General features: G+C 41.2%; 1 protein-coding gene across 1 annotated transcript; it reads right to left on the minus strand.

Moving 5' to 3' along the window:
- Positions 1-13,672: 13,672 nt before the first annotated feature.
- On the minus strand, positions 13,673-17,103 carry fam8a1a (family with sequence similarity 8 member A1a). The gene is made up of 5 exons (XM_079288681.1): positions 16,502-17,103; positions 16,092-16,212; positions 15,767-15,890; positions 14,831-14,970; positions 13,673-14,713 (listed from the first exon to the last, which is right to left on the minus strand). The coding sequence occupies exons 1-5, from the start codon at positions 16,911-16,913 to the stop codon at positions 14,569-14,571; spliced, it is 942 nt and encodes a 313-aa protein (XP_079144807.1). The 5' UTR covers positions 16,914-17,103; the 3' UTR covers positions 13,673-14,568.
- Between the last annotated feature and the right edge of the window lie 799 nt (positions 17,104-17,902).

Consider the following 17,902-nt stretch of genomic DNA (forward strand, 5'->3'; position numbering starts at 1 on the left):
TCTCAGTCTGTCAGTCAGTTTCTTGTCCAGGTCTCTTTTTGTTATCTTCTCTTTGTCACATAAGGATCTCTCCTTTATAATATTACTTCATCAGTAATGTCAATAAGTTACAGTCGTGTGCACACCTTTTCAAACCGTACTATTCATCTTATTGTCTAGTTAGATATTACTTTTCCTGCTCACTTAGATTTCTGCACAAAATTCCTGAGTCTCGTCAGCGCAGTGTCCTGCCTTAAACAGAAACCACTCCTAACAGACTCACATTATAGTTTTATTATTTAAATCTAAGCCAGTCTTTTCGTTTCTTCCCTCTCGAGTAAAGAGTCGTATCAAGACCTACGTATCTCACACTGGAACTCACACTGGAGTGCCTTACAGTTATTTGCAGAAATTGCTTTATCAATAGCACACAGTCGCTCTGTCATTAGCGTACAAAAGTCTCTTGAGCTTGAGAGATCACGGAGCGCTCCGCATTTGAGCTTAACTTGGCCACAACCAGACGTCACGCCAACAGAATGCTGCGTACGCTGTTCCACACGAGAGAGCTCTCTTTTTACAGCTGGAGATCAAATTGAATCATTTCAACATTTCACTTTTTAGTTTTTTACCAGCAAACACCAGTCTGCCCCTCTCCTCCTCCGCTAAAGAGCGTGGATTCCGCTGAGGGGACCCCAGACACTCCCTCTCTATCACACAAGCGAGAACCACGCCATACAGAAATAAAACTATGGTGAGATATGAACATCTCCTACCTGTTGGCCTCTTAGCGTGGTTGTCGGTTGGCTGGCGTAGAGGAGGTGTCCCGGCCTCAACTCAACCCACGTTGAGGCGCCAATTATGTAGAAGCGTAAATGAGGATGGAGACAGGACGAATCGGAGTTTGCAATCCAGCGGGAATTGTTTAATGCACATTCGAACATGCGACGTGGCATATGGAAACAGATTCCAAATCTAACTGTCCGAGGAACATTTTTATAGTCTACATGTACGCCTTTTTAGCCGTGTCAGACCTGCTTGACACAGGTCTGTTTGACCTGTGTCAAACCTGTCTGTTCAATCAATACAGGGGTTGTTTTGGTCACTCTTTATCTGTCCTAGAGAATCATTTCCAAAATCATTTCCAAAAACTAACAGAGAATAACGCATTACGTAACATTCAGTTCTAATGTTGATTTTCCTCTACACTAACTGTGTTCCGATACAGGGACGAGACCCGGAAGCACTAGCAACACTTCCGGTACGCTCCTCTGGCCCTCACAATAAAAGAGCGTTTTAAAAGTCCATTTGATCTGCAGTCCTTTGATACAATGGGTGGCGGTAGTATCAGTAGTAGTATCAGCAGTATCAGCAGTAGTAGAATGAAAGTACATTAGACACGGAAACACTAACACTACTTCCGCTCATCTGGCCTTCACAATAAAAGAGAAGCTCAGCGGTGGAGTGTAACTCAGTACATTTACTCAACTGCTGTAGTCTGGTAAAATGTCGAGGTACTTTACTTGAATGTTTCTATATGACGACGCTTCATTCTACCAAACTACATCTCAGAGGTAAATATCCGAACACACTATCTTAATCGTTCCTCATTCGACATCGCTGTTGGGGCGTCGGATCGCCAGGAGATGTCGGCGTGATGTGGAAACACATTTATAGAAGAGTGAGAACATTTTACTGTAAAATGTGTAAACACAAAAAAGTGTGAAAAAGTTTAAATATCACAGCATCAAGTTTAACATTATCTCGTACATCTTAATCCAGACCAGAGGCTGTACCCAACAGCGTGAAGCTTCACTCACGCTTACATTCAAATTATTAATATCAATAAACCTCTCGTTTCAACACGAACACACACGAGAGCAACACTTAGCGTCTCTAGTTATCTCAGGCCAAGAGTCAAAATGTATTGAAAGATAGATTTAATCATTTCTAAAATTCACAACATGATTTTATCACGAAATATTCTGCTTCAATCCAGATCTGTTGTGTTGAGCATTTCAAAAACGGTCAACAAACACAAGGAGGCAGCACCTTTATTAATGCAGCAATCTAACGGCACCATTAGAGAATTCAACCGCCAACCTGCGGCTAAAGGACCACGCGCTGAGCTTTTATACATTTATACAACAACGTTTTTTAGGGTGATAACATCGTAAAACATGACGACAGACATTCAAAGCCTCGTCAACTTCAATCAAAGCTTCAAATATTTAAAACATAACACGTTTGATTCAATGTTAACTGGTGAGCAGAGAATTATTTCACATGCTAAGAATCACCCAGAATATTCTTTAAAAGTCACGTTTGTCACCGATTACATTAAATTACTAATGTAATCTAATGATTTGGAAATTATTGATGAAAATGTCTCTCGACCAAACAGACAAAGTCCTGATGCTTAAAATGAACGACTCCACTTGTGTCATGTAAAACCGGGGGGTCACTTTAACTCTTCTATTGTTATTACACAATGCGCTGAATTTCATACATTATTCTACTATTGGTTTGTGTACAATGCAATAGTTTTTGTGACATAAAAACGTATTACATCATGCTAAAAACTGTTATTAGCACTCCTGGTTTTCTTACATTTTGTGCCGATTACTACATTGACAGCTGCAACAGTTGGGCACAAAATGAGTGGTCTGGATATTAAAAGAGAGCTTATTCACCTTAAGCCATTTTGCATCCCTGCACATCTCTGTGTTAATTACATTCATCGGAATTTAAAGTTTTTGAGTTATATAGGAACAGACTGGTATCATCAGCAAATAAAATAGCAAATACAGTTTGGGAGACAGAAACTAGGTCATTTATATTAATAAGAAAAAGAAGAGGAGCCAGGATTGATCCATGTGGGACCCCACACCAGATGTTTACTTTAAGAGAACTCTTTTGATTAGATCTCCTTCCAGTCATCACTGTCATCAGTCTCAGGTTCAGAAGAGTCTCCAGTCTTGTCAACAGGATCTGGTTGTGGATGTCTATCTGGATCCGAGTCCCTGTCTGGTTCTGGTACTCCACAGTCCTCTCCATCAGCTTCTGTTTCCATCTGTTCAGTTGAGCTGCTGGCTGGAGGTTCTGCCTCTCTGTTCTCAGTTTGATGACGCTTTGCGGAACGACGACCAACACATTTATGGCATTTCAGCTGACAAAGCCAAATGAACCTTTGGTCACAGACAATGCATCTGTAGATTTTGTGGACTTCCATATGTTTTGTCAGATGTCTCCTCCATGAAAACTCTTCACCACAAGTTTGGCATCTGAACCGCGTTCGTCTCGTGTGGCTCCTCATGTGTTGAACTAAAGACTTACTGTCACTGCAGTTTGTGTTACACACTGAGCAGCCGAATGGTTTCTCTCCCATGGGGGGGTTCTTGTGTGTCAGCAGAGTGAGACTGTCTTCAGATATTTCGTGACATTCAGAGGAGCTGAAAGGTTTCATGTCAGTGTTACATCCTGGATCTCTGACAGAGACCTCCTCACTGTTCAGATGCTTCGGACCTGATTGAGGTCGATCACCTTCAACTCCGTCATCAGTCTTGGGTTCAGTTTCAGCCTCGTCATCAGAGCAGCCGAATGGTTTCTTGCTGCTATTAAATCCATCATTTACAGAGCCCTTTTTATTTCTCTGGTACGTGTACCCTGACTGATGTTTCCTGGTCTCTTTCCAAAACTCAACGTCAACACTGTCATCAGGTTCAGAGGACGGTTCAGTCTTGACATCAGCATCTGGTTCTAAATCTGGATCCGAGTCCCTGACTGGTTCTGGTCCTCCACAGTCCTCTCCATCAGCTTCTGTTTCCATCTGTTCAGTTGAGCTGCTGGCTGGAGGTTCTGCCTCTCTGTTCTCAGTTTGATGACGCTTTGCGGAACGACGACCAACACATTTATGGCATTTCAGCTGACGAAGCCAAATGAACCTTTGGTCACAGACAATGCATCTGCAGATTTTGTGGACTTCCATATGTTTTGTCAGATGTCTCCTCCATGAAAACTCTTCACCACAAGTTTGGCATCTGAACCGCGTTCGTCTCGTGTGGCTCCTCATGTGTTGAACTAAAGACTTACTGTCACTGCAGTTTGTGTTACACACTGAGCAGCTGAATGGTTTCTCTCCCATGGGGGGGTTCTTGTGTGTCAGCAGAGTGAGACTGTCTTCAGATATTTCGTGACATTCAGAGGAGCTGAAAGGTTTCATGTCAGTGTTACATCCTGGATCTCTGACAGAGACCTCCTCACTGTTCAGATGCTTCGGACCTGATTGAGGTCGATCACCTTCAACTCCGTCATCAGTCTTGGGTTCAGTTTCAGCCTCGTCATCAGAGCAGCTGAATGGTTTCTTGCTGCTATTAAATCCATCATTTACAGAGACCTTTTTATTTCTCTGGTACGTGTACCCTGACTGATGTTTCCTGGTCTCTTTCCAAAACTCAACATCAACACTGTCATCAGGTTCAGAGGACGGTTCAGTCTTGACATCAGCATCTGGTTCTAAATCTGGATCCGAGTCCCTGACTGGTTCTGGTCCTCCACAGTCCTCTCCATCAGCTTCTGTTTCCATCTGTTCAGTTTGTCTTTGATGAAGTTGTGAGGACTGAGCTTCCTCTTCATCATCTTCACTCTTCACAGGAGTGATTGAGAACTTGACATCAGCATCTGGTTCTAAATCTGGATCCGAGTCCCTGACTGGTTCTGGTACTCCACAGTCCTCTCCATCAGCTTCTGTTTCCATCTGTTCAGTTGAGCTGCTGGCTGGAGGTTCTGCCTCTCTGTTCTCAGTTTGATGAAGCTTTGCGGAACGACGACCAACACATTTATGGTATTTCAGCTGACAAAGCCAAATGAACCTTTGGTCACAGACAATGCATCTGTAGGTTTTGTGGACTTCCAGATGTTTTGTCAGATATCTCCTCCATGAAAACTCTTCACCACAAGTTTGGCATCTGAACCGCGTTCGTCTCGTGTGGCTCCTCATGTGTTGAACTAAAGACTTACTGTCACTGCAGTCTGTGTTACACACTGAGCAGCTGAATGGTTTCTCTCCCATGGGGGGGTTCTTGTGTGTCAGCAGAGTGAGACTGTCTTCAGATATTTCGTGACATTCAGAGGAGCTGAAAGGTTTCATGTCAGTGTTACATCCTGGATCTCTGACAGAGACCTCCTCACTGTTCAGATGCTTCGGACCTGATTGAGGTCGATCACCTTCAACTCCGTCATCAGTCTTGGGTTCAGTTTCAGCCTCGTCATCAGAGCAGCTGAATGGTTTCTTGCTGCTATTAAATCCATCATTTACAGAGACCTTTTTATTTCTCTGGTACGTGTACCCTGACTGATGTTTCCTGGTCTCTTTCCAAAACTCAACATCAACACTGTCATCAGGTTCAGAGGACGGTTCAGTCTTGACATCAGCATCTGGTTCTAAATCTGGATCCGAGTCCCTGACTGGTTCTGGTCCTCCACAGTCCTCTCCATCAGCTTCTGTTTCCATCTGTTCAGTTTGTCTTTGATGAAGTTGTGAGGACTGAGCTTCCTCTTCATCATCTTCACTCTTCACAGGAGTGATTGAGAACTTGACATCAGCATCTGGTTCTAAATCTGGATCCGAGTCCCTGACTGGTTCTGGTACTCCACAGTCCTCTCCATCAGCTTCTGTTTCCATCTGTTCAGTTGAGCTGCTGGCTGGAGGTTCTGCCTCTCTGTTCTCAGTTTGATGAAGCTTTGCGGAACGACGACCAACACATTTATGGTATTTCAGCTGACAAAGCCAAATGAACCTTTGGTCACAGACAATGCATCTGTAGGTTTTGTGGACTTCCAGATGTTTTGTCAGATATCTCCTCCATGAAAACTCTTCACCACAAGTTTGGCATCTGAACCGCGTTCGTCTCGTGTGGCTCCTCATGTGTTGAACTAAAGACTTACTGTCACTGCAGTCTGTGTTACACACTGAGCAGCTGAATGGTTTCTCTCCCATTGGGGGGTTCTTGTGTGTCAGCAGAGTGAGACTGTCTTCAGATATTTCGTGACATTCAGAGGAGCTGAAAGGTTTCATGTCAGTGTTACATCCTGGATCTCTGACAGAGACCTCCTCACTGTTCAGATGCTTCGGACCTGATTGAGGTCGATCACCTTCAACTCCGTCATCAGTCTTGGGTTCAGTTTCAGCCTCGTCATCAGAGCAGCTGAATGGTTTCTTGCTGCTATTAAATCCATCATTTACAGAGACCTTTTTATTTCTCTGGTACGTGTACCCTGACTGATGTTTCCTGGTCTCTTTCCAAAACTCAACATCAACACTGTCATATGGTTCAGAGGACGGTTCAGTCTTGACATCAGCATCTGGTTCTAAATCTGGATCCGAGTCCCTGACTGGTTCTGGTCCTCCACAGTCCTCTCCATCAGCTTCTGTTTCCATCTGTTCAGTTTGTCTTTGATGAAGTTGTGAGGACTGAGCTTCCTCTTCATCATCTTCACTCCTCACAGGAGTGATTGAGAACTTGACATCAGCCTCCTCCAGACCTTGAAGCTGCTCTCCCTCCTGACTGGTCCAGAGTTCCTCCTGTTCTTCTTTAATGTGTAGAGGCTCTGGGTCCTCCTGTTCTTCTTTAATGTGTGGGGGCTCTGGGTCCTCCTGTTCTTCTTTAATGTGTGGGGGCTCTGGGTCCTCCTGGTCCTCTTTAATGTGTGGGGGCTCTGGGTCCTCCTGGTCCTCTTTAATGTGTGGGGGCTCTGGGTCCCCCTGGTCCTCTTTAATGTATGGGGGCTCTGGGTCCTCTTTAATGTGTGAGGGCTCTGGGTCTTCCTGTTCTTCTTTAATGTGTGGGGGCTCTGGGTACTCCTGGTCCTCTTTAATGTGTGGGGGCTCTGGGTCTTCCTGTTCTTCTTTAATGTGTGGGGGCTCTGGGTCCCCCTGATCCTCTTTAATGTGTGGGGGCTCTGGGTCTTCCTGTTCTTCTTTAATGTGTGGGGGCTCTGGGTCCTCCTGGTCCAGACTGGAGCTCCACTCATGCTGCTCAGTGGGAACCTCTTCTTTAACCACCAACAGCTGCTGGATGTCTGCAGGAAACAGGAAACACACATTGAGGGAAAACCAGAGTTTATGTTAACTGTATGTTGAAATGGTGGAATTTCACTAGTAGTAGTATCAGTTTTAATAGTGGTAATCGTGTCAGTTGTAGTAATAGTAGTATCAGTGGTGCAACGGATTACAACACTCACGGTTCAGATCAGCACAAAAGAAAAAAAAAGGAGCAAATATAACTTAGATCTCTGATCAGGCTTTTATTTGCCACTGATACAAATTGTTGATGATCAATGTTAACAGATACAAATCCCTTTGATGTGTGATTATACCAGCTGGTCTACAAGGATCATTTCAACTCTCTGAAGTCAGTAAACCACCAAAAATACTAAATGTTATAGTTTTTCCAGAAAAACACACAATTCAAATGATAGGTAAATAAAAGATTGTATTCTTATTGCCATGATTATTTTTAATGATGCATAATAATGTTCTTAGCGCTTGTGTTAGAAGTTAAACAGCTCATAATTCATCTCTAATATCTATTTTATATTAACGTGAAAACATCTCCTTCAAACTACTGGATTTATTCAAGTTCATCACCAAAACTACATTTTACAGATGACATGTGAACACATCATGATAGTTATAATGTACTTTCAGCCAGTACTCATGTTCACTGAGCAGAGCCTGACGGCATCATAGTGTAACTGAAGTGAACCTCCGTTGGTTAGCCGTTAGTGATGCTACTAATGTTACTAGCTCTCCTCTGATTGGTTGTTTACAATGAAACATGATCAGAGACCAGAGACTAGAAACATGTTCTATTGAGTCAGTAAACTTTTATTTACACTCTGATGGTTAACCTTAAACTGTGAGGGGGATCCACTACGGTCCGTTACTTCAGTACTCCTTAGTAGTTTCAGTATTATTAGTGGTAATCTTATTAGTAGTAGTACTAGAAGTATCAGTGTTAGAAACTGTCACGGTTTTGGGTTTTGTTGAATTGTTTTCCGTTTTATTTTGAAGTTCCCTGCCTCTTGTGTCCTCCTCACTTCCTGCCATTGTCTGTTTCCCGCCCTTGATTGAACCCTGCTGTGTCTCATCAGCTGCACCTCCCATCTCAGTGCTGGTTTGACTGTCGTGTACTAATACACTAATATATATATATATATATATATATATATATGCACGCACGCACGCACACGCACACGCACACACACACACACACACACACACACACTAGTAGCTGTCCCATCTACATATTCTTTGATTCTCTCTATAATTTAGTATTTAGTTATTTCAGACAGTACACAATAAAAACATGTTTATTCAACATGAAATGAAATGATTGTTGAGATAATAGAAATACTCAAGTGAAGTACAAGTACCTGTTATTAGTACTTGAGTAGAGTAGTTGAGTACAAGTACTTCGTTACTTTGCTCCGAATCACAATCGATTCTCACCACGCAGTAGAAGCTGTTAGCAGGAGCTAGCTGCTAACAGGCTAACGTTAGCTTAGCACGGACAACATGATCAGTACAGATGTTTCCAGCGGGAGAAAGAAAACCAACCTGCTTCTCTCCGCAGCTCCATGTCAGCCTTTAATAAAACCACATGCAGCACTTTTCTCCTTTTCATATTATTGTCTCCAAATGTCCAATCAGAGGACCGCGAGCCGCCGTTTGAATTCACGTTGAACATCCTGAAATGTGGACATTTACCACAGATCGAGTGAAAGAAGATCAAAGAAAACTACACTGTGTTTGTGTCCTTATTGACACTCAGCGGACATGCTAACACAGCCGCATGCTAACTGTGTTCAGATAGAGAACAGAGACCCGGAAGCACTATCACCACTTCCGGTACGCTCCTCTGGCCTTCACAATAAAAGAGCGTTTTAAAAGTCGATTTGATCCGCAGTCCTTTGATGAGATGAGTGGTGGAATGTAACGAAGTACATTTACCTGTACGTGCAGTACTCAAGTACAACTTTACTTGAATATTCCCATATCATGCTACTTAATACTTTCTTGACACGGACAATATTATTTTCATTAATGTGTAATATAACGTTTTACTACTTTTTAACATCATTGACAATATTTATATTTTAGTTTCTATTAGCTGCTGGTGTTAGTATCACTTCTTATACACTTAGTATTGTAATGTTCCACTTACAGAGTCGGAGACAGGGTCCTTTCAATAGGTTTATTCAACACAACCGTCACTCTTATTTCCGAGTCTCTAGCGAACATTAGTCGCCGAACTACTCCAGTGTTACACACCAACAACAACAACACTCCTTTTCTTACAACAGACGGTTAACTTTATCACAGCGGAAGGCTTCAATCACCGCCAATTTCGCTCTTTTCTTGAGATCGAGTCTGCACATAGCGAGGTGCGATGGCTAAGTCGAGGGAAAGTGCTGAATCGATTTTTTTGAGTTGCATGAGGAAATCTGCCAGTTTTTGGAAAGCAAAGGGAAAGACACCACAGAGCTCCGGGACGAAAAGTGGCGATGTCAGCTGGCTCTCACTGCGCTGAACATCCAGCTTCAGGGACGTGTGATCACAGACATGTGTAACGCAGCGAGAGCTTTCCCAGCCAAGCTGCGCCTGTGGGAGACTCAGATGAAGCAAGAAAACTCGGGTCACTTTCCGTGTTGCCAAAGAATGACAACCCGTGTCTCCACCGCTGTGTTCCTGACTTCCGGTTTTCTACAGACGAACATCCGGTTTTCAGAATAAGATGCCAACAAAGTATACACATTGCATAATGGAAATGAGATTAAATTAATTATATTCACATGAAGTATACAACATGCTACCTGCATCTCCTGAGTTAAAGGGAAAATACACCTAAATTGTGCGTAAAGTGTCTTTATTCTTTGATTTGAGGGTTGCTGGAAGTTAATAATACCTGACTGACAGTCAATTAAGATATTTTACGAAGCAAAAACTCTGAACTGAATTTGTATCTTCAAATGGCAAATTTTTTAATGTTTAAGGTGCTAATTCTCAATAATTCCACACGATGACGAATGCATATATGTTCAGGACAAAAATGGGTAATATCACAATATTTAAGGTGCTATAAAAACTATTTTCTCAATAAACCCAGACAATGACTGATATGTATGTGTTGAGGACATCATTGACTCCACCCATACTGAAAATTTGACATTTTTACTGTACCAATTAAGAGATATTTCAAAGTAAATGTCGTACATTTGAGTCGAGAAAATATCTAATAAATGGATATTTGAAGTGTAATAAAAAGTATTTTCTCAATAAGATCAGACAATGACGTGTCTGTATATGATCACTGTACAGAGTTGTTTTCTGGTCCGGGCCGTTTTCAGCGAACATTCCAATAAAAATGCACTTTAAATATTGATTAAAAAAAAGATTGTATGTTTTCAGTTGATTTAATGGTGTTAAACTACTACTTATATGAATAAAGACACAGTTATCATCACTGTCAGAGTGGAGATGTTTTCTCTGTAGTCTGTTACCTGTTAAACAAACTGCACACATACACGGATGAAGACACTGCACACAAGTCCCCAATAGACTGAATCACTTTAGAAATATTTTTTTGGCTCAGTCTACAGTTGTTTTTGGAATATATTTTTTCATGAGGATATTATTTACTGCCTTTTCTTTAGTATGTTAGTATTCCGTGTTACTGTGTTCTTTTATTCCACGGAAAAGCTGCACAAAGCTTTTCTGTGACCAACAAAGACCAACAAAGGTCCCAAGGCCAAAGTACAATACTGTTTTCAGTGATAAAGTTTCTCTTACACTGGCTCTTTTAAAGTGACATTTCAGAAAAATAACTGTCCCTATTGGACATACGTCTGTTCTTTGCCCTCTTGGCTTTGGTTGTCTCTTTTCGCACCCTGAAATATGTCTCCAGCACGCCTCTGTTCATATGTGGCACAAAGCTTGGGTGTAGGATTACACAGGACTTACATTTGTTATACTGTGGTATTGCTACCTTGACTTCAGAAAAGGATCTGAATACCTCTTCCACTTCAACATTAATTATTTGTTTTACAGCAACCATCAGTTGAACAGATAACATTCAAACTGGTGCATTCAAGTACAGACATTCTGCATACCTCTTTCTACCACTTGATACTGCCGATGTACAAATTAGTCTGATGAAAAAAAAGACACTGCACACAAGTCCCCAATAGACTGAATCACTTTAGAAATTCTTTACTTTTTGAGCCGTAAAATGTTAACCAAATTTGTTTGGTTTTCTTTATGCTTTTAAAACATTAATTTATCTGTTTATTATTTATTATTATGTGACCTGTGATTTAATTTGTACATTTTAAGTCCACAAATGTTATGCTTTGTGGCACTCAGCACAGTGGTCAGTTTTTGAACACCACATGAATAAATACAAATACTGTGAACAAACACTTTTTGACTCTTTAAGACTATTTTTTCCCATTCTGTTACACATACATCATGTAGCAATCACACAAAGTTGTATTGTAGAGGGGAGCACGCCAGAGTCCTATGCAATTATTCACAGCTTCACGATACCGCAGAGTGTCCTCCTTTTTGGTGTTATGGATATGGTCACCCTAGTTTTAACATTATAATATATGTTATACTTACTCACCGCTGCACATGCGCTTTGGTTTGTCGTTGCAACAGTAACTAAACGTGACCAGTGTGACAGACTAGATAGTGTCGTAGGTTTTTATATAGTCAATAAGTTCAACAACTCTGCTTTATTAGGGAAGCGGCCATGTTTAATTGAAAAAGCAGTTTCTTCTTCTTCTACTGTTATTTAAAGCGCAGCATAAAAGCAGCGCCGCCTGCTGGCCACATGGTAGCTATTACAGAAACAAATTATTGTTATGATATTTTCAATTTTTTTTATTAATGTTATGTTGCAACAAACAAACAAAGCCATAGGCGTATATATATACCGTGAGTGGAATTATTTGTCAATGGTGTTGTTTGTTTGGGTGCCTCTGAAACAGACTCCTGATCAGCACCACAGACAAAACTTAAAAGATAACTCAAAACTAAATATTTTTTATTCGGAAACTAACTATATAAAATACAAATATCAATCATATATATATTTATACCAAATATAAAAACGTAACAATTGCAATACTGTGATTTGTATGGTGTCTCGCAATTGTTTTACAATTTAAAAAGACAAAACTTAATATGGTGTTGATGTGCCAGAGGATTTGGACAACTTCTATACAAAGTAATTTAGGATCCAAGGTGAGAGGTCAAATAACTGATCACCTTTTAAAATTTAAATATATTTCAAGTTAGAACATCGACTGTACAATATGCATACAATTCAAAATTGCCCATAGTAATTTGTCCCTCACTGTAACATGCAAGCAATGCTTTCAAAATAGTTTAATTCTTGAATACAGATTTGGAGAATTGAGTTGTGCTTTGTATTTATATTTATGATTATTTCTGTTGAGACATGTTATTTATCCTGTTTGTATTTGCACTCCGTTCTTATCGATATTCTGCTAAACAAAACGGTAAAACATAATTGTTGGAATGCTGTTAAGCATTCCAACAATTAAAATGTTCAGCTCTTTCAGCAGAGGGGTGCTATGACTTTTCATATTTCTAACCTTTAAACTATTTGAATTATTAAGCTTTTTATTTTCAATGGGATCTCTATGGAGAATATTTTCAAAATGTTCAGCTTTCAGGAGAGGGGTGCTTTGACTTTTCAAACTTGTAATCTTTAAGGTTTTTGAATTAAGCTTTTTGCAATTTTCTTTTGAATGGGATCTCTATGGAGAAAATCTTCAAATCCTGTTATACTTCAACTTTCAAAGCCTTCTTCTTCCTCATACTTTCAGCTACAGACACCATAGTTAGACATTTCAACGAGAAGGTTTTTCAGCAGTGCAGTTTAAATGCTTTTGGGCTTCAACATTTTTCAGACAGATAGTCTCCCATTTCTTAATTTTCAGCAATTTTTTCACGATTAATTTCAGCTTTCAGCATTCCAACGCATTTTCAGCAGGAAATGCATTTTCTATTTCCACTATTTCTTCCGTCCCCCTTTTTTTGAAACTCTTCTGCTCCTTCATATTTTAAGCTACAGAAACCATTCAACTATCAGAATGTTCAGCTCCTTCAGCTCATCTCTGCTATGACTTTTCATATTTCTAACCTTTAAACGTTTTGAATTAATAAGCTTTTTGCAACTTTTTTTTGAATGGGTTTCTATGGAGAAGATTTTCAAATCCTCTTAATCCTTCAACTTCCTCATACTTTCAGCTACAGACACCATTTCAACTTTACAATGTTGAGAAAACCCTTAACTATTGCCAACATGATTCAGCTTTTTGATATCTTTTAAACTCTTTGAACTGCAGCAATTTAACTTTTATGATTTTTCAGCCCTTTTCTGACTTTATAATGGGTGTGTATTGCGCAGCTTAGAGTGCGTGATGTCACCGCTAGAGTGAAGAGCAGCTTGAGATTCTTGTGAAAAAAACATTTGTGTTTTGCCACTGTGTCCACAATCTTCACTCTTCATGCATAATTTCTGGATGTAGAAGTAGCTAATCTTGTCCTTGTCGTAGAAAAATTACTGTAGAATCCCACAGATTTCCACATTTGACACCGAAGCCGTTAATTGAGAGGAAAACCAACTTTCTGATGATTTGATGATTTGTTTGAGAGGTGTTTCCCTGTTTTATCTCCATGAAATGGCTTCAGGCACACAGGTGTTCGCGATTGAGCCAATTAGTGATGTTGATAAACACACAGACTCACAGACACACGCGCACATACACTCCTCTCTCTCTCTGTGTCTCTCATACAGTCATTCAGGTCTTAGGGATCTTTAGAGGGATCTTTATTTTCCCTCAGTCCGAGCGCTTAAGAATAATTAAAAAGTAAAACAAAGAATTATTTGCAAACCAAACAATTGATTCACCATTATCACCTTGAAGAAAAGAACAATGCTACTTTTAGAAGCTAATATTGTTTAATCTTAAAATGTAAAGCCCTTATGTGTAGAACTCTTGTTGAGAGTATAAAAATGTGTCAAATTGTTCTGCTGGCATATGTTTCTGTTTGTAAAAGATGAATAATTGAACCCTACAAATAAAAGACTTTAAGATTCACAAAAATAAATAAGCAGTATATTATGACATAGCACATATTTTAAAGATTTACATCCTATGAGACAGCACCCTTTACAGCTGAACATATTTTGCAAAAATCACAATACTTAAGAGGGTTTCCTGACACCTTATTTGTTGATTCTGTGGTAAAAACAAACACCAAAAGATGTAAAGCGGGATTCTTTTGATTCAAACGAACCAGGCTTAAACCGCACGAATTTTAAAGTGCAGTCCTTGTTTGATGCAGTGAATAAATGGGCCAGTGCATCGCTTTTGTCGGTAGTTCATTTGTGACCGGTTTAACTTTAAAAAGACACTCGGCACAAACGGGCCTGTAGCGCCATTTTCATTACTCTTGTCAAATATAAGAGAGAGTGTGCGCTGCCTGAGGAGAGGCTATCTGCCTCCTCTGCGCTGGACTACAATGGTCCCTGCCACAATGTCATACACAGTCCTGTTGTGCTGGAAGAAGAGGAGAGTGATGAAGACGGGAAAGAGGAAAGCAATGGAGAAGTTCTTATTGAGGGCCCGCACTGTAGAGCTGCGAAAGTTTGAGACAAAACAAAACCAGAGTTAGAATTCTCACACAGGTGCTGTACAGGTAACGGAGACTACTGGATACAACTTTAACTTTAACATCCAGCACGTGATCACTCACGCAGAGAGGGAGACTTTAGAAGCCGGGACCACAAGGACTCGGTTTGGTCGGACCAGAGTGGATGTGTCACACGTCACCACCCGCAGGCCGAGCAGGAACTTCCCCGGTGTGGCCCCACCAGCACCCCAAATACAGATGGTCTGATTGCACAAGAAGGACAAAATGTAAACAGTTTGCAATTTTTTCAGGTTTGTACAAACAAGGTCAAAAGCTTGGCTGGAAGGAAACCTGCCAGATGGCATTAGTGTGAGCAGAGGTGTCTGAATGTCCCAAGGCTGGTTCCCACCAGGGAAAACCAGCCGCTGATGCCGAAGTCCAACAAGACACACGATACATGACTTCATCTCAGGCAAGTATGAACGCAACGTTGCATCACTGTCCTCTGTGGGAGGTAATGTTGTGTCTGAGAAGAACTCAGACTGTGCCCGACTCCTCATTAAACAACAGCATGCGTCAATGATGCAGCTCATACTGAATGTGAACGGACAATATACGATAAGGTAATCCTTTATGAGTCGCGCAGTGGGGAAATTCATAGGATGACAGCAGCAAAGTGGACAGTGCACACAAGATAGAGAGTAGAAAAACAAGAGCAACAAGTAATAAACAATAGAATATCAACTCAGTAAAAAACTACAAAAACGGTGAATGTTCCCTCCCTGTGGACGTGAAAGATGTTGCTGAATGTACGAATGCATCAATGTGAAATTAACTTGGGGCAATATATCAATATTGGTGAATTATCAAGTATTGCGATACCAAATTTTGCAATCTTAATTAACACAAAACCATGACTGACAAGCTAAAGAAAAAAGACCATGCATTCACAGCTAATTAACATGAACTACACAGCTTGACGTGTGACTTTTCAACAACTTAAATGCTGCATATTAAATCTACATCACCTTTGTCAAAACAGTGCAAAATGTGAGTTACCTCGTAGGCGCAGACTAGCACCCTGTAGACGAGAGCTACAGCCATCATCTTCTGCAGGTCCTCCATGGACGTGTTCTCGTCTATCTCCTCCACAATGAAGTGGGTGATGAATTTGGTAATGTCCCTTTAAAAAGAGGAGAGACAGTAAAGATCTGGGCATTGTTGAAAACGGCTTGGCCTAAAGCAATGATGCAAACGCTTTGGTCACGCAAGTTCAGTATGTTGCATAACCGACACAGCACCACCAGGGCCCGGTTAGCCTAGTTTAGGATGTTTTTGTGGAATGATCCCTTTCCCGTGAACAGTGTTCAATAGTTTCACTCACTTCATTCCACTCAGATGCATGACCCACAGCACAATGGTGGCTTTCACACAAAACAGGATAAAGAAGTCCACTGTCTCAGCGAGGAACCTCAGGAGAGGAGAGGGGATGGTGTACTCCCGTCCTGTGTGGAGCAGATGAAAAGACAAGCGTACTGAGAATCCTTTTATTTCTAAAAATGGCACACACTAGCAGAGGTTAACAAAGCATTGAGAAAGACATTGGTATGAGTCCAAGCATCGTGTGTCCACAGGGCAATACACTGTGAAATAAGCCCGCTTCCCATCAGACCCATGACCTAGCTTACGCCTAAAGCACACAGCATGCAGACATGTATCTGCAGGCTGAACAGCCTTATGGACGAGTTAAGGCCTTTAACTGCTACAGCAACTCCCTGTCAAACGGATCCATACCTGCCTGAGGTGGATTTCCATTCTGCAGCTGGGCTGGCCGGGCATCGGTAGCGGAGGTCTGCTCCGTGTGGGGGCCACCTGGATGAGGGTAGGATGCAGGGAAACCGAGGGGATACGGGTAACTGTACCGGTTCAGCGCGTCGTAAGCCTGCTGCCCAATGCCGGAGGTCGTAGCGTGGGCACCGGGTGTCTGATCGCTGTTCCCCGGCGTAGGGAAACCACACGGAGGAGGGAAGGGATAGGCTGACATAGCAAGCCAGCTCTGCCAGTTTGCGTACCCCCAGTAATACTGCCACATCCACTGCTGCAACTTTGCGCAGTACTCCGTTGTTGCGGTTGTCTGCGAGGACTTTTCGTTCCCCTCAGGGCCATCGCGGCGGTTGTCTGTCGTCGTTGTTGTTGTTGCAAACATGTCTGGCCCACTTCACGGTCTCGCCTAATTTGACAGGAAAATCTGTTTTTAAGTCGTCTTTACGCTGTCAGGTAAGATCTCCTTAACCCCACGCATTAGCTCCCAGCTGGAAACAAGCAGAGCGCGAGCCAAGTGCGTTTGTAAATGCAGGGACTTCCGGGGCGCCTAACGTAAGACATTAATTTCCAAGTGTGTGTCATTGTTTACTATTTTGGTCACTCAAATGGAATAAAAAGAATGTGTAATTTCAAATTAAAATGCCTGCCTTATTTTTGCAGCAGAATTTTGCAGCTGAATACCATCACGTTGTGGGAATGGCTAACAATTATAGCCCCCCCCCCTTCTGTCATTAATGGTATGATCCATTTAAAGGAGCCGCCTGTATGTTCCGGTTAGGCCAAAATTCACTTTCTCATAGAAGTAACAAAGACAATTTATTGCACTGGTCAAAAAACAATACAACAACAATACATTAAAAAAAAATATCACAACAAATATCATGTATTGTTTTCAGGAAATGTGAGCAATTGAAGACCTTTTATTGACCTCTTCATGTTAATCCAAAACGCCGATAGGTCCACTTATTTCACCGTAACCAGTTTGTTCTCAGATATAATCTACCATGTATGCCTTTGAATGTTTAAGTTAGTTATGCCATACACGGACATAAACAACACCATGCAGGGACTGAACAGATTCAGCAACAGTATCACATGAAGAATAAAACTACTGAATACAATTTAGCAAAAGGTGTCCATTATGACTAAGTGCCACTATTAATGTAAGAATTAAATTAAGTGTTGTGTTGTGTTTATTAAAATGTGTAGCCTTTCCCTCTTAGTCCTAACTCCAATAACACACATTTTCAGTTGCACCACAAGAGAGCAGCAGAGGCTGGCTCATACAAAATCACAAAACCATAACACATTAAATACAACCATCAGTACTAGTAGTAATAGCCTTTACTGTTCAAATAAATGATACATATG

This window comes from Melanostigma gelatinosum (genome assembly GCF_949748355.1).
Source record: "Melanostigma gelatinosum genome assembly, chromosome: 17".
NCBI classification, from domain to species: Eukaryota; Metazoa; Chordata; class Actinopteri; order Perciformes; family Zoarcidae; genus Melanostigma; species Melanostigma gelatinosum.